This window comes from Pelodiscus sinensis, unplaced genomic scaffold (assembly GCF_049634645.1).
Source record: "Pelodiscus sinensis isolate JC-2024 unplaced genomic scaffold, ASM4963464v1 ctg192, whole genome shotgun sequence".
Classification (NCBI taxonomy): domain Eukaryota; kingdom Metazoa; phylum Chordata; order Testudines; family Trionychidae; genus Pelodiscus; species Pelodiscus sinensis.
In genome coordinates, this window is record NW_027465990.1 from 82,733 (window position 1) to 103,320 (window position 20,588).

The 20,588-nt window shown below is 68.6% G+C and overlaps 3 protein-coding genes across 3 annotated transcripts; 1 reads left to right on the forward strand and 2 right to left on the reverse strand.

Moving 5' to 3' along the window:
- Positions 1–2,526: 2,526 nt before the first annotated feature.
- ZDHHC16 (zDHHC palmitoyltransferase 16) lies at positions 2,527–9,913 on the reverse strand. Its single transcript, XM_075917753.1, is given in 13 exon segments — positions 2,527–2,838; positions 2,976–3,046; positions 3,126–3,187; positions 3,190–3,248; positions 3,366–3,451; positions 3,682–3,729; positions 3,833–3,966; positions 4,072–4,100; positions 4,286–4,377; positions 4,640–4,704; positions 4,707–4,836; positions 7,295–7,547; positions 9,662–9,913. Coding segments are annotated over 13 exon segments (1,257 nt in total). The 5' UTR covers positions 9,775–9,913; the 3' UTR covers positions 2,527–2,723.
- Positions 9,817–13,834, forward strand: EXOSC1 (exosome component 1). Its single transcript, XM_075917756.1, has 8 exons — positions 9,817–9,951; positions 10,167–10,282; positions 11,484–11,558; positions 12,195–12,283; positions 12,582–12,615; positions 13,033–13,083; positions 13,172–13,256; positions 13,552–13,834. The coding sequence occupies exons 1-8, from the start codon at positions 9,882–9,884 to the stop codon at positions 13,656–13,658; spliced, it is 627 nt and encodes a 208-aa protein (XP_075773871.1). The 5' UTR covers positions 9,817–9,881; the 3' UTR covers positions 13,659–13,834.
- A 565-nt stretch (positions 13,835–14,399) lies between these two features.
- Positions 14,400–19,942, reverse strand: PGAM1 (phosphoglycerate mutase 1). The gene is made up of 4 exons (XM_075917755.1): positions 19,740–19,942; positions 16,557–16,831; positions 15,406–15,586; positions 14,400–15,262 (listed from the first exon to the last, which is right to left on the reverse strand). The coding sequence occupies exons 1-4, from the start codon at positions 19,876–19,878 to the stop codon at positions 15,093–15,095; spliced, it is 765 nt and encodes a 254-aa protein (XP_075773870.1). The 5' UTR covers positions 19,879–19,942; the 3' UTR covers positions 14,400–15,092.
- Positions 19,943–20,588: the final 646 nt, after the last annotated feature.

Sequence of the window (20,588 nt, forward strand, 5' to 3'; positions counted from 1 at the left end):
CCGGCTGGGCGCCAGGCTGAGTTCTGCAGCCCCAGTGCTGGGGGGGAAGGGGGGGGGAGGCCGGCAGTACGTGTCCGGCTGGGCGCCAGGCTGAGTTCTGCAGCCCCAGTGCTGGGGGGGGATGGGGGGGGGAAGGGGGGGGAGGCAGTACGTGTCCGGCTGGGCGCCAGGCTGAGTTCTGCAGCCCCAGTGCTGGGGGGGATGGGGGGGGGAAGGGGGGGGGAGGCAGTACGTGTCCGGCTGGGCGCCAGGCTGAGTTCTGCAGCCCAGTGCTGGGGGGGGATGGGGGGGGAAGGGGGGGGAGGCAGTACGTGTCCGGCTGGGGCGCCAGGCTGAGTTCTCCAGCCCCAGTGCTGGGGGGGGGAAGGGGGGGGGAGGAGGCAGTACGTGTCCGGCTGGGCGCCAGGCTGAGTTCTCCAGCCCCAGTGCTGGGGGGGGAAGGGGGGGGGAGGAGGCAGTACGTGTCCGGCTGGGCGCCAGGCTGAGTTCTCCAGCCCAGTGCTGGGGGGGAAGGGGGGGGGGAGGAGGCAGTACGTGTCCGGCTGGGCGCCAGGCTGAGTTCTCCAGCCCCAGTGCTGGGGGGGGAAGGGGGGGGGGAGGAGGCAGTACGTGTCCGGCTGGGCGCCAGGCTGAGTTCTGCAGCCCAGTGCTGGGGGGGGGAAGGGGGGGGGAGGAGGCAGTACGTGTCCGGCTGGGCGCCAGGCTGAGTTCTGCAGCCCCAGTGCTGGGGGGGGGAAGGGGGGGGAGGAGGCAGTACGTTGTCCGGCTGGGCGCCAGGCTGAGTTCTGCAGCCCCAGTGCTGGGGAGGGGAAGGGGGGGAGGCAGTACGTGTCCGGCTGGGCGCCAGGCTGAGTTCTGCAGCCCCAGTGCTGGGGGGGGGAAGGGGGGGGGAGGAGGCAGTACGTGTCCGGCTGGGCGCCAGGCTGAGTTCTGCAGCCCCAGTGCTGGGGGGGGATGGGGGGGGAAGGGGGGGGAGGAGGCAGTACGTGTCCGGCTGGGCGCCAGGCTGAGTTCTGCAGCCCCAGTGCTGGGGGGGGGAAGGGGGGGGAGGAGGCCAGTACGTGTCCGGCTGGGCGCCAGGCTGAGTTCTCCAGCCCCAGTGCTGGGGGGGGGGAAGGGGGGGGAGGAGGCAGTACGTGTCCGGCTGGGCGCCAGGCTGAGTTCTGCAGCCCCAGTCTGGGGGGGAAGGGGGGGGAGGAGGCAGTACGTGTCCGGCTGGGCGCCAGGCTGAGTTCTCCAGCCCCAGTGCTGGGGGGGGGAAGGGGGGGGGAGGAGGCAGTACGTGTCCGGCTGGGCGCCAGGCTGAGTTCTGCAGCCCAGTGCTGGGGGGGGATGGGGGGGGGAGGAGGCAGTACGTGTCCGGCTGGGCGCCAGGCTGAGTTCTGCAGCCCCAGTGCTGGGGGGGGGGATGGGGGGGGAAGGGGGGGGAGGAGGCAGTACGTGTCCGGCTGGGCGCCAGGCTGAGTTCTGCAGCCCCAGTGCTGGGGGGGGAAGGGGAGGGGGGGGGCAGTACGTGTCCGGCTGGGCGCCAGGCTGAGTTCTGCAGCCCCAGTGCTGGGGGGGGGAAGGGGAGGGGGGGGCAGTACGTGTCCGGCTGGGCGCCAGGCTGAGTTCTCCAGCCCCAGTGCTGGGGGGGGAAGGGGGGGGAGGCGGCAGTACGTGTCCGGCTGGGCGCCAGGCTGAGTTCTGCAGCCCCAGTGCTGGGGGGGGAAGGGGGGGGAGGCGGCAGTACGTGTCCGGCTGGGCGCCAGGCTGAGTTCTCCAGCCCCAGTGCTGGGGGGGGAAGGGGGGGGAGGCGGCAGTACGTGTCCGGCCTGGGCGCCAGGCTGAGTTCTCCAGCCCCAGTGCTGGGGGGGGGAAGGGGGGGGAGGCGGCAGTACGTGTCCAGCTGGGCGCCAGGCTGAGTTCTCCAGCCCCAGTGCTGGGGGGGGGGAAGGGGGGGGGAGGCGGCAGTACGTGTCCGGCTGGGCGCCAGGCTGAGTTCTGCAGCCCCAGTGCTGGGGGGGGGGAAGGGGGGGGGAGGATCTCCAGCCCCAGTGCTGGGGGGGGGGGGGGAAGAGGGGGGGGGGGGGAGGCAGTACGTGTCCGGCTGGGCGCCAGGCTGAGTTCTCCAGCCCCAGTGCTGGGGGGGGGAAGGGGGGGGAGGCGGCAGTACGTGTCCGGCTGGGGCGCCAGGCTGAGTTCTCCAGCCCCAGTGCTGGGGGGGGGGAAGGGGGGGGAGAGGCAGTACGTGTCCGGCTGGGCGCCAGGCTGAGTTCTCCAGCCCAGTGCTGGGGGGGAAGGGGGGGGAGGCGGCAGTACGTGTCCGGCTGGGCGCCAGGCTGAGTTCTCCAGCCCCAGTGCTGGGGGGGGGGAAGGGGGGGGGGAGGAGGCAGTACGTGTCCGGCTGGGCGCCAGGCTGAGTTCTGCAGCCCCAGTGCTGCGGGGCCAGAGCAGCAGGAACTGGCCAGAGGCTTTATTGAAAAAGGATTTATTTCTAGCATTTAAAATCCCCCGGGGAGGAGGGGCGAGGCCTGGCTCCCCGCCAGCCTGTGTCCCGGGAGCCCTATGCCCTGCGTGCCCACCCCACAGCGGCTACGGAGCGCAGCATGGCAGGGCCAGGAGCCAGCTCCATGGGCTGCCTGCAGCCACTCGGGCCATGAACGGAGCCGGGCGGTTTCCGGCAGCAGCTGGATCTTCCCCCTCGCGGCTCCACTGGGTCCGTGCTCTGCGGCCGGCGCCCGTCAGATGGCCAGGAGCGGTGCCCGGGGCTCCCGCCCACAGGGAGGAGGGTCCCAACACAGCCCCGTTCCGTGGGGCAGGTGTGTAGATGGCAGCAGGACTCGGGTGATCCAGTGTCTGGGGAGGGAACAGAAGCCCTGGCTGGGGGCTGAGTGCCCAGTGCTCCAGCAGGCCCGGCCCCCAGGGTAGTTCCCCCGTGCCTAGCCCCCATGCAGCCCTGTCCCAGAGTCCCCCCGTCTCCCCCGGGCCTCTACCTGCGGGTGCCTACGCCCAGGAACAGCCTCCAGTTGTGCCAGGCGCCGTAGCTGTAGGGGTTCCTGAACACCTGCAGGAAGGGAGCCCCGGTTAGTCCCACCCTGCAGCTCGGCCCTTCCCCACCCGCCCCACGCCCCGCCCGCACTCACTTGGCCTTTCTTCTGCAGCCGCTGCCGCTCCTTCCTGTTGATGTGTCTCTCGATGCTGGTCTCCCGCGGGTGATGAGGGCAGCGTGCCACAGCGTGAGGGCCCCCAGGGCCAGCGCTACGGAGCTGCAGGGAGAGCAGGGCCGAGCCGGAGCCCACCTGCATTCACTGCAGCCCAGGGCTCGGCCAAGGGAAACGCCTGCCTTCCCTTGCACACAGCCCCTGCCGCCCGGGGCCCCTTACCTGCACAGCACCCACAGGTAGACGATGCTCTTGTGGAAGGCCCGCTGGCGGAAGGAGAAGGCAGGAGGCGGGCTCTGCTGGTAGGTCTGCAAGGTAGGGCATGGGAGCGGGTTAGGCCAGCTGACAGGGCCTGGCCAGACCACAGAACGGGGGCGTGGCTGGCAGCGATGGGCACAGTGCATGCTGGGAGCTGGCAGCGATGGGCACAGTGCATGCTGGGAGCTGGCAGCGATGGGCACGGTGCATGCTGGGAGCTGGCAGCGATGGGCACAGTGCATGCTGGGAGCTGGCAGCGATGGGCACAGGGATATCCCACCTGGTTGGCAGCCACCTGCAGTCTCTCCTCCTCGAGCAGCTTCATTCTCTAGGGATGGGAAAGAGGCGCCAGTTAAGTCTCCCAGCAGGGCACCGGCCCTTCCCCGTGCCCAGGAGAGCGGCACAGGCACAGCCCCTGCCCCTGCCCTCACCTCAATGGCCGCGTAGGCCTCTCGGAACATGGCCCATGCGCTGATGCTGCAGTACACGCAGCCCATGGTCATGACGAGGCAGAAGGAGAAGAAGTAGCGATGGTTGTAATGTCCCACGCAGTTATTCAGCCAGGCTGGGCCGGGTTAAAGAGACAACCTGCAGCAAGCAGGCCATGAGCCCTCCCAGCCCTGGGCATCCCCGTCCACCTGCCCCCCGCCTCCCCACGGCACAAGGATACGGCAGTGATGGTCCATTTTCAGCACACACCTGCAAGGAGGAGAGCAGCGCGGCTGAGTGCCAGAGCCAGCAAGACCCAGGGGGGCACCCGCCCAGCACCCCCCGGGGCTGCAGCAAGAAGCCGGCAGAGCACAGGGGGGGTGCGAGCAGCTCATCTGCTGCAGGAGGGAGAGGAACGCCCGACTGCTGCAGGGGCACGGGGGGGGAGCCCCTACCTGTTGCAGATGCTGCAGTGGTGCGTGCGGGCAGGCTTGGGCGAGATGCATTTCCTGCAAATGGAGACGGCCGCGGGGTGGCTCTTGGCCTGGGGAGGGAAGCGGGAGCGGGGCAGCTCAGCTTGAACCAACCGCTGGATCCTGGCACCCTCGCTGCTCGGCCAGAGCCCTGCTCCCGGAGACGCACCAAGGACCCAACTGCCCCAACGCCCCCTGCTGGGCACTCCCAGCCCCTCCCCCAGCTGGGAGCTGCCCCCTTCCAGACTCGCCAGGCCTGGAGTAGCCAGGACACCCTGCAGCAGATCCTGCCCATCCCCCCAACAGCCCCTGGCTGCCCAGGCCCCGGCCTGACCTGGGGGGATGCCCCGGCGGGGTGCTGATGGCCATGTAGTAGTGGAAGACGATCATGAGCAGGTTCAGTGCCCGTAGGTGAGGTGCCAGCAGATCCAGCCGGGCGGAGGGTCAGGCTCGGAGGACTGAGGGAGCAGCAGGCAGATGTAGACAATGGCCACGATGGAGCTTGTCAGCACAATCACCAGCCCCACGAACACCTGCAGGGGAGACAGGAGAGGGCCTGAGCCCCCCACCCCAGCACCCCCCTCCGTTTCCTGCCCTGGAATCCTCAGCTCTCAGGACACACCCTGCCCTCCCTGCTGAGCCCCTAGGGCTGGGCACGCACAAGCCCACCACCGACCCCCGGGGGGCAGCTTGTCCCCCTCTGCTACAGGACCCAGCAGGGTGCAGGTTTGGGCAAAGCATTCTGGGAACCCATCCATGCCAGTGAGCACCCCTGCCCAGTCTCCCAGCACCACCACGCCAGGGCTGTCCCCCCCATACCCCCCACCGTCAGCCCAGGGCTGTCCCCCCCACCGTCAGCCCACACCGTCAGCCCAGGGCTGTCCCCCCCCCACACCCCCCCACCGTCAGCCCAGGGCTGTCCGCCCGCCACGCCCCCACCGCCAGCCCAGGCCTGTCACCCCGCCAGGCCCCCCACCGCCAGCCCAGGGCTGTCCTCCCGCCAGGCCCCCCACCGCCAGCCCAGGCCTGTCACCCCGCCAGGCCCCCCACCGCCAGCCCAGGGCTGTCCTCCCGCCAGGCCTCCTCCCGCCAGGCCCCCCCCCCCCGCCAGCCCAGGGCTGTCCCCCCACCAGGCCCCCCCACCGCCAGCCCAGGGCTGTCACCCCGCCAGGCCCCCCCACCGCCAGCCCAGGCCTGTCACCCCGCCTGGCCCCCCCACCGCCAGCCCAGGGCTGTCCCCCCGCCAGGCACCCCCACCGCCAGCCCAGGGCTGTCCGCCCGCCACGCCCCCCACCGCCAGCCCAGGCCTGTCACCCCGCCAGGCCCCCCACCGCCAGCCCAGGGCTGTCCTCCCGCCAGGCCCCCCACCGCCAGCCCAGGCCTGTCACCCCGCCAGGCCCCCCACCGCCAGCCCAGGGCTGTCCTCCCGCCAGGCCTCCTCCCGCCAGGCCCCCCACCGCCAGCCCAGGGCTGTCCCCCCGCCAGGCCCCCCCACCGCCAGCCCAGGGCTGTCACCCCCGCCAGGCCCCCCCACCGCCAGCCCAGGCCTGTCACCCCGCCAGGCCCCCCCCACCGCCAGCCCAGGGCTGTCCCCCCGCCAGGCACCCCACCACCAGCCCAGGGCTGTCCCCCCCCCACGCTCCCCACCGCCAGCCCAGGCCTGTCACCCCGCCAGGCACCCCCACCACCAGCCCAGGGCTGTCCCCCCGCCAGGCCCCCCACCGCCAGCCCAGGGCTGTCCCCCCCCCACGCTCCCCACCGCCAGCCCAGGCCTGTCACCCCCGCCAGGCACCCCCCACCGCCAGCCCAGGGCTGTCCCCCCGCCAGGCCCCCCACCGCCAGCCCAGGGCTGTCCCCCCCCACGCTCCCCACCGCCAGCCCAGGCCTGTCACCCCGCCAGGCACCCCCCACCACCAGCCCAGGGCTGTCCCCCCGCCAGGCACCCCCACCACCAGCCCAGGGCTGTCCCCCCGCCAGGCACCCCCACCACCAGCCCAGGGCTGTCCCCCCACCACGCCCCCCACCGCCAGCCCAGGGCTGTCCCCCCCGCCAGGCCCCCCCACCGCCAGCCCAGGGCTGTCCCCCCGCCAGGCCCCCCACCGCCAGCCCAGGGCTGTCCCCCCGCCAGGCCCCCCACCGCCAGCCCAGGGCTGTCCCCCTGCCAGGCACCCCCACCGCCAGCCCAGGGCTGTCACCCCCCGCCAGGCACCCCCACCGCCAGCCCAGGGCTCTCACCCCGCCAGGCCCCCCACCGCCAGCCCAGGGCTGTCCCCCCACCGCCAGCCCAGGGCTGTCTTCCCGCCAGGCACCCCCCACCGCCAGCCCAGGGCTGTCCCCCCGCCAGGCCCCCCCCACCGCCAGCCCAGGCCTGTCCCCCCGCCAGGCACCCCCACCGCCAGCCCAGGGCTGTCCCCCCACCAGGCACCCCCACCGCCAGCCCAGGGCTGTCCCCCCACCAGGCACCCCCACCGCCAGCCCAGGGCTGTCCCCCCACCAGGCACCCCCACCACCAGCCCAGGGCTGTCCCCCCACCACGCCCCCCACCACCAGCCCAGGGCTGTCACCCCGCCAGGCCCCCCACCGCCAGCCCAGGGCTGTCCCCCCACCACGCCCCCCACCGCCAGCCCAGGGCTGTCCCCCCGCCAGGCACCCCCACCGCCAGCCCAGGGCTGTCCCCCCGCCAGGCCCCCCACCGCCAGCCCAGGGCTGTCACCCCGCCAGGCCCCCCACCGCCAGCCCAGGGCTGTCCCCCCGCCAGGCACCCCCACTGCCAGCCCAGGGCTCTCACCCCGCCAGGCACCCCCACCGCCAGCCCAGGGCTCTCACCCCGCCAGGCCCCCCACCGCCAGCCCAGGGCTCTCACCCCGCCAGGCCCCCCACCGCCAGCCCAGGGCTGTCACCCCCGCCAGGCCCCCCACCGCCAGCCCAGGGCTGTCCCCCCGCCAGGCCCCCCACCGCCAGCCCAGGGCTGTCCCCCCGCCAGGCACTTACCACCCCAAACCAGCGGGTGACATGGTCTACCAGCCAGTAGATGGGCTCGAAGAGGGAGTCGAGCAGCACGTCGCTGTTGGTGAAGGAGTTGTAGAGCAGGGAGTGGAGGCAAAGGCGCCCGTAGCGCCACAGCTGCTGCACCCGCCACACCAGCCTCAGCCTGCGTCGCCGGCCCACGCGCAGGCACTTCAGAAAGAGGCGCATCACCGCGGAGAACGCCCGCTGGCGGCTCCTCATCCCCACCGCGCACCGTCTGCGGAGAGAGCCCGGCTCAGCGCCACCCGGACCTGCCCTCCGCACCGGGGCAGCGTCCCCCGGACTGGGCCAGTGCTCAGCAGCGGGAAGAGACTCACAGGCTCACTCCCCGGCCGTGCGTGGCGCTGGGCCGCCTTCAGCTCCCTGCTCTGGCAGGGTTTCTGCCTCTGCCCTGCTGGCAGTGCCCCCTGGCAGGCACAAGCCACCCCTCTGGGTCGGGACGGGGGTGCCGGAGACCTTGGTGGGCCCAGCAAGGGGAATGAGCCCGGCTCCTGGGGCACAGGAGCGCAGAGCCTTCTGCTCCCTGCCCCCATCCCGGCTCAGGTGTTCACTGGCCCAGACGCAGAAGAAACCAGAGACGGAGCTCAGGGCACTCACAGGCTGCCAGCGTCGCCAGAGACCCTGGCGCTCAGAGCCAGGGAGCCCGCAGGGGGGGACAGGCGGCATTAAAAGCCCACCACCCCATCTCCCACCTCCCTCCTGAACCCGGCCCTGGGAGCTGCTTGCGCACAGCCCCAGCCAGGGGTGTGATCTCTGTCCACCCCCGAGTCCAATTCAGTGCAGGGCGGCCCTGGAAGCCAAGGCACAGCCCCTGGGCGGAAGCAGGATGAGCTGGCCAAAGGGGGCAGTGGGCATGGGGCCCTACCAGGCTGCTCACCTGCCTGCTGAGCTGTGCGCACTGGCCTGCAGTCAGCTGGAGTGAGGAGGAACCTGAGCCTGCCCGGGCATGGAGCCACCTCCCTGAGGCACACCCAGCATCAACGAGGAGAGGCTGCCCCCAGCAGGGCTCAGGCACAGAGCTGAGCACAGCGTGTCGAGTAGGCAGCCCAAGCAGGGGCCCTGGAGCCGGCTTCTCGGCCTAACTAGCACCTGTCTCTGGGGAGGACTGGCCGAACAAAGCCTCTGCCCTGCCTCTCAGAGGCCTGTCTCCTGCAGCGCTCAGCCTTGCCCCAGACTAGGCCCTTCTCCCCACTGCGGCCCTATAATACTCCCTCCCAGGCCGGCTCCTCCAGCCCCGGCATGTGGGGCTGGGGCAGCTCTCCCTCTGTTTTCTCTGGCCGGGATGTTCAGCGAATGTTTTACTTGGGAAGGCTGACGGGGGGAGGGGTATCACGCACAGCCGGCGGGGGGGTTCTCACTGTCTTTTGAACGTGCCCCACCGAAAAGGGAGGCATCCGATTTCAGAAAATACTGCGGTGAATTAAAGCAGGTGCACCCGATCTCTGCTGGGCTGGCGTCTCCAGGCCAGGGTGCGGGCTAAGGGTGGTGCTGTGCAGCGGGTGGGAATCCCACAGGCAGAGGATCTCGTCTACCCGAGGCTGTTCTGATGCACCCATCACCCTGGAACCAGGCCTCTGTGTCTCCCGCCTGGCAGGCAGCTCGGAGGGCGCTGCACCCCAGCGTGTCCATTGCAGGACGACCAGTGTGTGCTCGGGGCCTCTCCGCCGCGGATGGGGGAGGTACCCACCCACCGCTGGTCCTGGGGGGCGTGAGCCGAGCCAGGTGCCCAAACCCCCGGCCGGGCCACAGACATGGGGGTCTGCAGAGCCCCCTGCAGCAAGAGCCTCCCGCGAGGGCACGGACAGGGGGGCGTCACTGCCTGGGGGCCACAGAGGGAGACAGCCCCCGCCCCCCCCGCCCCCCCTCCGAGGACACCCCCTCCGCGAGATACCCCCTCCCCCTGGGAACCCCCCGTCCCCCTCCGAGACACCCCCTCCGCGAGATACCCCCTCCCCCTGGAACCCCCCGTCCCCCTCCGAGACACCCCCCTCCGCGAGATACCCCCCTCCCCCTGGAACCCCCCGCCCCCCCTCCGAGAGACACCCCCTCCGCGAGATACCCCCTCCCCCTGGAACCCCCCCGCCCCCCTCCGAGACACCCCCTCCGCGAGATACCCCCTCCCCCTGGAACCCCCCGCCCCCCTCCGAGACACCCCCTCCGCGAGATACCCCCTCCCCCCTGAACCCCCCGCCCCGCCCCCTTGGAACCCTCCGCCCCGCCCCCTTGGAATCCCCCGCCCCCCTCCGAGACACCCCCTCCCCCTGGAACCCTCCGCCCCGCCCCCTCGGAACCCCCGCCCCCTCCGCGAGATACCCGCCCCGCCCCCCTTACCTGCCGGCCCGCACCCCGCCTCCATCTGCCCCGGCCCCAGCCCTCACCGCCGGCCGGGCATCACCCCGGTACCTGAGGCTCACTGCGCCTGCGCGGCGCGCCCCGCGGAGCATGCCGGGAGCTGTAGTCTCTCCGCTCCAGACTGCAACTCCCGAAGCGCCCCGCGCTGGCCGGCGTCCCCTCCCCGCAGGCGGTAGCGGTCACGTGGGAGCACCGGCCAATGGGAAACTTCCTTCCCGGGGAGCTGCGGAGCGGCAGCATGGCCCGGCCGGCGCGGTGCTGCGTGCCCGGTGAGCCCCTCCCCCTCCCCCTCCCCGCCCCCCCCTTAACCGTCCCGGCCGGCTCGCGCCCCCTCCTCCCCTTACCCCCCCTTAACCCTCGCGCCCCCCTCCCCCTCACTGCCCCCCCCGCCGGCTCGCGCCCCCTTCCCCTTACCGCCCCTCCCCCCCTCACCGCCCCCCCCCGGCTCGTGCCCCCCCGCCGGGCTGACGCTTGCTGTCCCCAGGCGAGCGGCTCTGCGGGCTGCAGGAGGCGGCGCCGGGCAGCGGCACCTACACCCGGCTGGGCTCCGTGTGCGCCGCGCTGGCCGGCGGCCTGCTCACCACGCGCCGGGACGGAGAGGTGAGGGGGGGCGTCCTGCTGCTGGCCCCCTGCAAGCCCCGCCCCCACCTGAGTGCCCCGCCCCCGGAGGACCCGCTGGAGTCTGGGCACGGGGGGTGCAGCTTGCCGGGGGGGGGCGTCTGGGCACGGGGGGTGCAGCTTGCCGGGGGGGGTGCTCGGCCTGAGGCCATGGACGCGGGCAGACTGGCTGTCTCTGGGGCAGGCGAAGGGCGATGTCATGGGAGGTGTCTGCTGCAGGCCTCCTAGCCAGGACAGAAAGGGGCTGAGGGGTTTTGACCCACCCTGTGGATGTGAAGTGAGCCGCCTTGACATCCGCAGGTGTGGATGCCTGAGACTACCCATGGGCTTGCAGGGCCCTAGTGATGGGGGACTTCAGCGGCCAGGACATCTCTTGGGAATAGGGAGCTCAAAAGCCACCTAACAATGTGACCGCTCCAGATCCCAGGGTCACGTGCTGCTGGCTGTGCGGTATAACACTTATACGGAAAACCCACAGTGGAGCCTCCCAGGGAGCCAGCGAGTAACCGAAACGGAAACTGATCAGCTGAGGCTTGTGAGCGGCGGGGTTGAGGCTTATGGGTTAAGCGGTTGCACTGTTACGTCCCCGGCTGGGAAAAGAAGGCAGCAGGGCACAGGGCATCCAAGAGGAGTCTGGAGTGTATTGCAGAAAGCATCTGTGGGAGGCTGCTCTAGGTTTGATTTTGACAACTAGGGAGGAGCTGGTTGAGAATTTGAGAGTGGAAGGCAGCCTGGGTGAAAGCGAACAGGAAGTGGCGAGGTAAGGAATGGTGGGAAAGGCCAGCCCAAGAGCGACAGTGGGATTCAAGAAGGCAGACTTGAGTAACTCGGGGAGTTGGTAGGCTAGAGCCCATGGAAGCGAGTCTAGGGGGAAAGTAGCTCTAGAGAGTTGGTAGTTTTTCTGGGTGACACTTTCGGGCACAGGAGAGACAGGCAGTCTGGCCAGAGACCACCCAGGAGAGCTCATTGATCTGAAATTCAAGATTTGAGTCCTGTGAAAAGCGGGGAGTAGGTCACATGACGGAGGATGACTAAACACGTAACTGAAGCATGCAGGGACGAGTGCTTGGCCGGGCTGGGCCGGGCCTGGTGGACGTGGTATGCCGACACTGGCTCTGTGGGGGTGGGAGGTGGCCGTGCCAGGCACAGGGCTAACCAAGGGCTCCTCTCTACGCCTGTGCAGCTGCCGGTGGTGTCTGTGGTGAGAGACGTCGAGTCCCAGCTCCTGCCCGACGTGGGGGCCATTGTGACGTGCAAGGTAAACGCCTGCCTGGCCGGCTCCGCTGCTGGGTCTCTTGCTGCAGGAGCGCCGCGTTCGGTGGGGGGAGGGCAGGCCGGATGCCTGTGCAAGGACCGGAAAGGGTTACAAACCTCCTCTGCTGCTCAACCTCTGGCTGATCCCCTCTCTGCCTCATGCCAGGCTTCTCCGCAAGGGGCTGGCGGGCTCCGGGGTGGCTCTGTGAGAGGCAGGGAGCCTCTTGGCTCCCTGGCACCAGTTCCAGCCAGCCCACTCTGCTCTGGGAACCAAGTGTCGGGGCGCGGTGCCCCCTCCATCGCTGGCATTGGCACCCTCAGCCTAGAGGCCATGGAGGCCGAATTCCTGCTTTCCACCAAGGGGCTTCCGGGGGCAGCCTGGAGGGGAATAGGCTGCTGGTTGGGAGAAGCAGGTGGGTGTGGCTGGGAGTTGCAAGCTCTCCCCGGAGCGGAGTGTGGCAGTGAGTCGATCACCGGGCAGGGGAACGGGGGGCTCTGACTGGCTGTGGGTGGGTGGTTAGGTTAGTTCCCCTACAGTGGAGCAGGGGCGGGGCCAGTCCCTGCTGGTCTTGCTGCCCAGTACTTGGGTGCCTGGGGGAGCTATGCTTAGCTGGGGGGTCATGCCAGATTCTCCCCACAGGTGTGCAGCATTAACTCCCGCTTTGCCAAGGTGCGCATCCTCTACATCGGCTCCACGCCGCTGAAATCCACCTTCCGAGGTACCATACGGTAAGGCCTGACCTCACGGGCCCATCCCCAGGGTCTGGGGGAGGGTGGTTCCCCCTGTACTTTACCAATGTATGCCCAGCCCTGCCTGGGGAACAGAGCCAGCTCTGCTGCCCTGCAGCTCACCCCTTGTCCTAAGACTGGCTCCTGCAAGCTAATGCCTTCTGCCCAGTGCCGGGCCGCGTCCTGGGGAACGGCTGCATAAGCCCTGATGGGGCAGCCAGGGCTGCGTCTCCAGAGAGGCGAGCGTGGCCCTGGGCCCAGCAGGCGCGGGCTGAGATCTCGCTGTCTCTTCTTACAGGAGAGAAGACATTCGAGCCACAGAGAAAGACAAGGTCAGTCGGCTGCTGCCTGCTTCTGTTTCTGCCCAGCGCTTGGCTGCCACCCTCTTCCCTGCACATGCGGCCCAGGCCAAACCCCCAGGCATGGCTCACCCCATTCAGCCCCAGCTCCTGAGGTGGCTCCCTCTGGGAGGGGAGCTTGCTGACCCCTCATCTCAGAGGGCACCCCACTCCCCTCACTGGGACAGGCTGAGCTGGAGGGTTGGGGTTCTTGGCTGCCTCTTGTGGGGCCTGCTGCATGGTACCAGAGTCAGCGCCCACAGGGCTATGTTGCCTGTGGCTACTGGGCTGCTCTCAAGGTAATGGGGCTTGCTGGGTTCTCTGCAGCAGTGGCCACGTCCTCTCTGCCCAGGGGACAGGGCCTGGGCCAGGCTGCTCTCCCACTAACCTGCACCTTGTGCTCCCTGCCAGGTGGAAGTTTACAAGAGTTTCCGTCCTGGGGACATAGTCCTGGCTAAAGTGGTATCCTTTGCTGCAGCACTGGGGGGGGAAGGGGCAGGCTTTCCCAGCCCTCCTCTGGAGCCTTTCCCCTTAACTGGCCTCTGCCTAGATCTCCCTGGGGGACATGCAGTCCAACTACCTGCTGAGCACTGCTGAGAATGAGCTGGGCGTGGTAGTGGCTCACAGCGAAGCAGGTGAGTGGCTGGCTCCCCAGGCCCGGAACAGCTGGAGCCATTGTGGGGCCGGTGCTGTGGGGGAGGAATGAGTGTGTGGGGCCGGTGCAGGGCGCTGACAGCACCGTGGGTAGTGAGCACAGGGAGCCAGGATTCCTGGCTCCTGTGGCAAAGCTGCCTTTGCTGTGGGCAGGCCCCTCTGTTCTCTTCTGGGCTGCAGGGTGGGGAGGCGGGGTACAGCAGTCCCATGCCTTAGCGCCTGTGGGCTGAGGGTGCTCGCTGGGACTGGGCAGTGACCACTTGCTCTTGGCCCCAGGGGCACAGATGGTGCCGATCAGCTGGTGCGAGATGCAGTGCCCCAAGACGCACTCCAAGGAGCTCCGCAAGGTGGCCCGTGTGCAGCCGGAGTTCCTGCAGACCTAGTGGCCCCTGTGCTGCCAGGACCTGCACCAGCTGGAGCAGCCACTGGACTTTGAATTGCCTGGGGGTTAGTGGGGTGTGAGAGGAGAGCAGGGTCCTGTAAGTCCTGGCCTGGGCCCAGTTCTCCAGCTAGGCTTTTAAACTGCTGAGCCAGGAACAATAAATGTTTTCCCATGAGACTCTGGGCTCCTGTGGGGCTGTTTGTGTCTTCCCCCTGGAATCCAGGCCCTGTTAGCGGGTGGCAGTGCCCAGGCGAGTGCACTGGAGGGACAGCCCAGGCCTGTGCCACTTGCTGCTGGGCTGGTCCTGTGAGAGGTGGGCCATGCTGCAGCCTCAGTACCAGGGGCCTGGCTGCAGGGCTGTGAGGGGGGCACAAGGTGACCCAGCTGGCCGCTGGTCAATCCCCCCTTAAGTTTTGCTGCTATGTGTTTTTTGACCCTGGTCAGTTTGGGTTTTTTTGCTGGGGGGGGTCTCTAAAATAAAGGGGGGTGCTGCCAAAAAGTTTGGGAACCACTGCCCTGGAGGGTCACTTCAGGTGGGCACCAGGCCTCTGGGAAAGGGGGGGGGGGAGGAGAGATGACGCTGCCAGGGCAAGAGCTCACTTTGTGCCATGCCTGGCAGTAGAAAGTAAACAGGGATCCTTTAAGGTGCTCCGGCCCAGCTGGGCTAGACAAAGGGCCTGGCTGCTACAGAGTGGCCTGCCCACCCCCGCCCTGCTGAGGGAAGCACCACAGACACAGCAGCTATTGCACATCACTCCTTTATTGAACTGAAACGAGACAACCGCTATTGCTGGACAGTTACACTAGACCCGAGCGAAGCCCAGCGCCAGGTACACAAGCGTGTGGGCTAACATACAGCAGCACTAGGCAGCAGGCCTGGGCAGTAGACATCCTAGGGGGCGGGGCAGGGCAGGGGCTAGCTCTGGAACACCCCTTCCCCCCAGGAGCAATAAGTTAACAAGCTGCCCTTGGAACTAGGTAGCTCTCCCGCACCAAGAACACAGCCCTGGCTGACCCCCCCCATGGCTCTTTCAAGTAAACGGCTGGACCCTGGGGCATGTGAAGACGACTGGTCCCTGACTCAGCAGCACGCGCGCTGGCGCCTCCCACCCATCCGCACTCCTGCCTGGAATGACTGCAAACAATGGGGAAGCTAGTGACAAGCTCCTGCAGGTGCAGAGCCTGGGGTGACAGGCCATGGGAAGCTTGGCTCAAGCCCCTACTTCACTGGAGCCATGCAGAGCCACCTGGCTGTGGCCACTGGGCTACCCCCAGGTACCACTGCAAGTGGAGCTGGCCAGTGGGCTAGCCGGGCTGTGTACGGAGGGTGCATGGGCCCAGGCCCTGTACTCGCTAAGGCTGTGGGCAGTGTGTTCGGGGGAGGGGGGCAGAAGGGGGCTCATCTACTGCTCACAAGCCTCTACCGCGCCTGCCTTCACTTCTTGGCTTTGCCCTGAGCCGCCACAGCCTCCATGGCCTTGCGGACGGTCTCCTCGTCCCCCAGGAACTGCATGGGCTTGATGGGCTTCAGGTTCTTGTCCAGCTCGTAGACAATGGGGATGCCAGTGGGCAGGTTGAGCTCCATGATGGCCTCCTCGGACATACCTGCGAACACACGGCACAGTCACCCACCCAGCCCCGGCTTACCCATTTAGCTAGGCCCTGCCCGCCCCACACGCTCAGACACCTGCCCAGTGCCAGCTCTCATGCTGCATGGCAGGGGAGCGGAGGGCATGAGGCCACTGTACCTTCCAGGTGCTTAACGATCCCCCGCAGGCTGTTGCCATGGGCAGCTACGAGAACCCGCTTGCCCTCCTTGATCTGCGGGACGATCTCTTCATTCCAGAAGGGCAAGGCCCGGGCAATGGTGTCCTTCAGGCTCTCGCAGGTCGGCAGCTGGTCCTCGGTCAGGTCAGCGTAACGGCGGTCCTGGAACAGCAGCGAGAGCCGAGTCACCGCGGACACAGGCAGCAATCCGGGCGAGTGACATGTGTTGAGCCCATGGCACGCTGCCCCCAGCTGACAGCTACACCCATGCCCCGGAATGCTGCTGTCCTGGTCTCTGCTGCCATTTAGTGACCCAGCTCCAGGACGCCTCTTCTAGTTCCCAGGGCTAGTGGACTTGAGTTCACCTGCAGCTGGGCTCTCGCTACGGAGCGGGCAGACCCAGAGGGGCACAGGACTGTCATGATGAACAGCATCCTAGGGCTTCATGCCACTGTCTGCAGTGCCTAGTGCCACCAGTACTGGGACGGGACAGCGAGCAGAGACTGAGACCGGCCAGCAGTTAGCACAGCTGGCTTTTGAGATCATTAGGCACGTGGCCAAGGGCAGCCAGTGGCCCTAGTGGACTGAGGGTCCCAGAAAGCCTCCAGCCAAGGAAGCTGCCTTGGGATGAGAGGGAAGGGCCTTGTGTGGACTGGCAACTGGCTAAGAGGAAGCAAAGGGCAGGAATAACTGGTCAGGTCTCAGAGCAGGGAGGTAACTTGTGGGGTCCCGCAGAGACCACGAGCCATGGGAGGAGGACTGGCGCTGGGCACCTCTTGCCCCACTGTGCTCTTTGGCATGCAGCTCCGCCCTGACTTTGTCCAGGGACTGTCTGGTTTGACTGCTGGCCTAGGGATGCGAGTGAGCAGTCAGCTACTGAACAAGCCTAAGGTTATCCAGTAGTTGTGTAAACTATTCCCCGCCCCGTCTCCATATAATTTCTGTGGCTCCATTTTTTGGTAAATAAAGCATTTGCCCAATAAGCCTCACCCAGCTCTATGCAGTAGCACCCCTCCCCCCGCCTACTCCCCCAGGACCCCGCAGAATAGTGACCCTCATGTGCCAGCCAACCTTCTCAACCAGGGGCCCATGCTCGGCCGGGGGGAGAAGGCAGAGCCGTAGGCTCCCTTACCTTGCTGATGGAGCTGTAGAAGGGGTGGTCTGGCTCCATGGGAGGGGGAGGAATGTCATAGGAGCGCCTCCAGATCTTCACCTGGGCCTCCCCATGCTTGGCAGCCGTCTCGGCCTTATTGAGGCCTGTCAGGCCACCATAGTGCCTTTCATTGAGGCGCCAGGTCCTCACCACGGGCAGCCACATCTGGTCAATGGCATCCAGCACCATCCAGAGGGTGCGGATCGCCCGCTTCTGCACAGAAGTGAAGCAGATGTCGAACTCGTAGCCAGCATCTGGAAGGGACCAGAACCCCGAGGCCATCAGCGCACTGCACCCAGGGGAGACTCATGCAGGCAGCACTTCCCTTTCGGTCCCACCAGCTGCTGACCTTGCTGACCCCCGCAATTCCTGGGCTCTACTCCTAGTGCCACAAGCCCCAGTGCGCTCCAGATTCGGGCACAGGCCATGAGCTCCACTTGGGAGGTCACACTAGCTCAGGTCATCTGGACTCAGGGCCTGGACTGATCTATCTGCAGGCCGAGCAGCTGGGGTAAGCCAAGAGGAGCAGCCTGCGGGTCACGGCGCCACGGAAAGGGACTGCTTTGCTTCAGAAGGGCTTGAAGCTGCTGAGTCCCTGAGGCTGCGTTGCAGATCCTCCGTTCTCCTCAATGCCCGACGAGGGCGAACGTGCCCCCTCCACAAGCTGGCCCCCCTTCCATAGCCTGGCCAGGCTGTGCCTACCAATCGCAAGGCAGCTCAGCTCACTGAAGTGGCAAGACAGGATGCTTATGTAAGTCGGTATGGTGGCAACCCAGGCAGCCGCTTCCTCTCCAGAGCTCAGGGGAGCACTAGGGCCAGCTGCAAGTTTGCAGGGCGGGGGACGAGAAAGGCTCTCAGAGCCCCCTCCCCAATGAGCACCATCACTGGCCTGAACCCACCTCAGTACCACGAGTGTCTAGAGGCACAGAGTGGGTGGCTACAGACCCCCAGGCCCAAGCTGTGTCCCCCCCAGCTTGGAGGGGAACATGATGCACTGCCGGCAGCTGCAGCAGCTGAGCCTCCCTGCAGAGGCATGTGAGCTGCCAGCCAACAGCAGGGCACCAGTAGGAAGGACAGCTCCACACACAGCGGGCACTGAGTTCTAGGGAATGCCCACCGTGTCCTCGGGGATCCACCACTGCCTCAGAAATCCCCTGGATGGGACAGGCAATACAGCTCCTCCACCTTCTCCCCTGGGGCGTGCCCCCCACTGAAGGGCTCTGAGGATGGCGGGGGGGGGGGGGGGATAGGATTGCCCCCAAGGTCAGGGGTTATGCAACGCAGTGCAGCTTGCTGGGCCCAGCTGTCACCCACCCTCACACTGCGCACACGTTTCTCCCATCCCCCAGCTGCCCGGGACACAGGGGCCAATGTCTGCAGCGCAGATTTGCTCAGACACTTCCTATTCCAGGGCATTTCCCGAGAGACTCTGGCTGTGATTAGACACCAGGCTCTGTCCCACCCCAGGCAGTCCACTGCATTCTGCTGTGCCTGGGCGCGTCTGCGGAAGGGTGAATCAGACACGTCTCATTCTGAGACCAGCAGGCAAGAGCGATGTAACGGGCCCTTTCCATTACAGGGCTGTGGGGAGGGAACACGCCCGCATCCGTACCTTCCCCTGGGCAGAGCAGCTGTCTCACTGCTCCTGCAGCCTTGGGGGGGGGGGGGGGGGCACAGCAGAGCACACTGTCTCACTGCCCCTGCAGCCTTGGGGGGGGGGCACAGCAGAGCACACTGTCTCACTGCTGCTGCAGCCTTCCTGGGGGGGGGGGGCAGGGCACAGCAGAGCACACTGTCTCACTGCTCCTGCAGCCTTGGGGGGGGGGGGGGCAGGCAGGGCACAGCAGAGCACACTGTCTCACTGCTCCTGCAGCCTTCCTGGGGGGGGGGGCAGGCAGGGCACAGCAGAGCACACTGTCTCACTGCTCCTGCAGCCTTCCTGGGGGGGGGGGGCAGGGCACAGCAGAGCACACTGTCTCACTGCTCCTGCAGCCTTCCTGGGGGGGGGGGGGGCAGGGCACAGCAGAGCACACTGTCTCACTGCTCCTGCAGCCTTCCTGGGGGGGGGGGGGCAGGGCACAGCAGAGCACACTGTCTCACTGCTCCTGCAGCCTTGGGGGGGGGGGGGCAGGGCACAGCAGAGCACACTGTCTCACTGCTGCTGCAGCCTTCCTGGGGGGGAGGGGGGGGCAGGGCACAGCAGAGCACACTGTCTCACTGCTGCTGCAGCCTTGGGGGGGGGGGGGGGCAGGGCACAGCAGAGCACACTGTCTCACTGCTGCTGCAGCCTTCCTGGGGGGGGGGGGCAGGGCACAGCAGAGCACACTGTCTCACTGCTGCTGCAGCCTTCCTGGGGGGGGGGGGGCAGGGCACAGCAGAGCACACTGTCTCACTGCTGCTGCAGCCTTCCTGGGGGGGGGGGGGCAGGGCACAGCAGAGCGCTGCTTGGGTGACTCAGGCCAGGGAGAGGCAGCAGCGCATCTCCCTGGCTGTGCAGCCCCACACGAGAGCAGGGCACGGAGGGACCAGCCAGCACCGCCCCAGGAGAACCTGCCGCCCTCCAAGTGCCTCAGCCCGGCACTCTCAGTGGAGGGACCAGCCCCCCGAAAGGGGTCAGCAGGGCTGGGCCCAGGGTGGAGGGCGCAGATCGCAGGGGGGCTGGAGCTCTGGCCTGGCTGCCTGGCGGCGGGCTCGGTCCCCGGGGGGGGGTCCCGGTGCAGTCTGCGCCCCGCGCCCGGCTGCCTGCCCCCCCCTCGGGACGGGCGCAGGGCAGCGCCCAAGGTCACAAGGGGGGCGGGGGGGCCACAGAGACCGGCCCCGACCCGCACCCCCCGGGCTGAGCGAGGGGGCGTCAGGCTCCCCCCGGCCCCCCACCATCGCCTCCTCCCCCCGCCTCCCCAGCCCCCCCCATCGCCTCCTCCCCCCGCCTCCCCTCCTCCCCCCAGCCCCCCGACCCCCCATTCCCTCCTCCCCCCGGCCCCCCACCATCGCCTCCTCCCCCCGCCTCCCCAGCCCCCCCCATCGCCTCCTCCCCCCCGGGCCCCCCATCGCCTCCTCCCCCCCGGACCCCCCATCGCCTCCTCCCCCCCGGCCCCCCCGGCCCCCCATCGCCTCCAACCCCCCCCAGCCCCCCATTCCCTCCTCCCCCCCGGCCCCCCGCACCTCGCAGCGCCTCCCCGCCCCGCAGCGCCTCCTGGCGGCCGGCCGGGCTGAGGTCGGCGTCGAACCAGCCGCTGAAGCGGTTCTCCAGGTTCCACGCGCTCTCGCCGTGCCGCAGCAGCACGAGCCGGTAGGCGGCCATGGCGGGTGTGCGGCGCGCGAGCTCGGCACAGGACAGGCACTGCGCGTGCGCGGGCGGCAGGGGCTGACGGCTCCTCCTCCGCCCCTTCTGGCGGCCCGCCCGGAGCGCTCCGCCCCCAACCTCTCACGCATGCGCTCCGGGCTCTAGGGCGGCTCGTGGGCGGGCTGCGCATGGGTGTCCTCCCGCCTTTCCCGCGTGCAGGGCTAGACGCATGCGCACTCTCTTCCTTGCGCCGCCAGTGAGAGCTGGCGCAGAGTGGACAAGTCGCCCAGAAGCGGCTGTTGCGCATGCGTCCTGGAGGGCGGCTCGAGAGCACGCAGCGCACGGAGCGCACGTGAAGGGCAACGTGACCTTCAATGCCGTGACGTCACTACAGCTGTTCAGCTGTTACCGAAAAGTGTGGATCTGAGGCGCCGCCTAAATTTAGCCGGGGCAGGGGGAGGGGGGCAGGAGGGAGGGGGGTGGGAGCCGGGGTGGGGGGGGCAGGAGGGAGGAGGTGGGGTGGGAGCTGGGGCAGAGGGGGGCAGAGGGGAGGGAGGTGGGCGGGAGCCGGGGCCAGGGGGGGGCAGGAGGGAGGGAGGTGGGGTGGGAGCTGGGGCAGAGGGGGGTGGGGAGTGGGTGGGGGGTGGGAGGCGGGAGGAGGGAGGTGGTGTGGAGCCGGGGCAGTGGGGGCAGGAGGGAGGGAGGTGGGGTGGGAGCCGGGGCAGGAG

Coding starts and splice junctions, on each gene's coding strand:
- PGAM1 (XM_075917755.1), bottom strand. CDS start 19,878: ATGGCCGCCTACCGGCTCGTGCTGCTGCGGCACGGCGAGAGCGCGTGG. Junction 16,832..19,739: donor GGGCGGGGAGGCGCTGCGAG/GTGCGGGGGGCC, acceptor GGTCCCTTCCAG/ATGCTGGCTACGAGTTCGAC. Junction 15,263..15,405: donor GATCGTTAAGCACCTGGAAG/GTACAGTGGCCT, acceptor GTGTGTTCGCAG/GTATGTCCGAGGAGGCCATC.
- EXOSC1 (XM_075917756.1), top strand. CDS start 9,882: ATGGGAAACTTCCTTCCCGGGGAGCTGCGGAGCGGCAGCATGGCCCGG. Junction 10,283..11,483: donor CCACGCGCCGGGACGGAGAG/GTGAGGGGGGGC, acceptor ACGCCTGTGCAG/CTGCCGGTGGTGTCTGTGGT. Junction 12,284..12,581: donor ACCTTCCGAGGTACCATACG/GTAAGGCCTGAC, acceptor CTCTTCTTACAG/GAGAGAAGACATTCGAGCCA.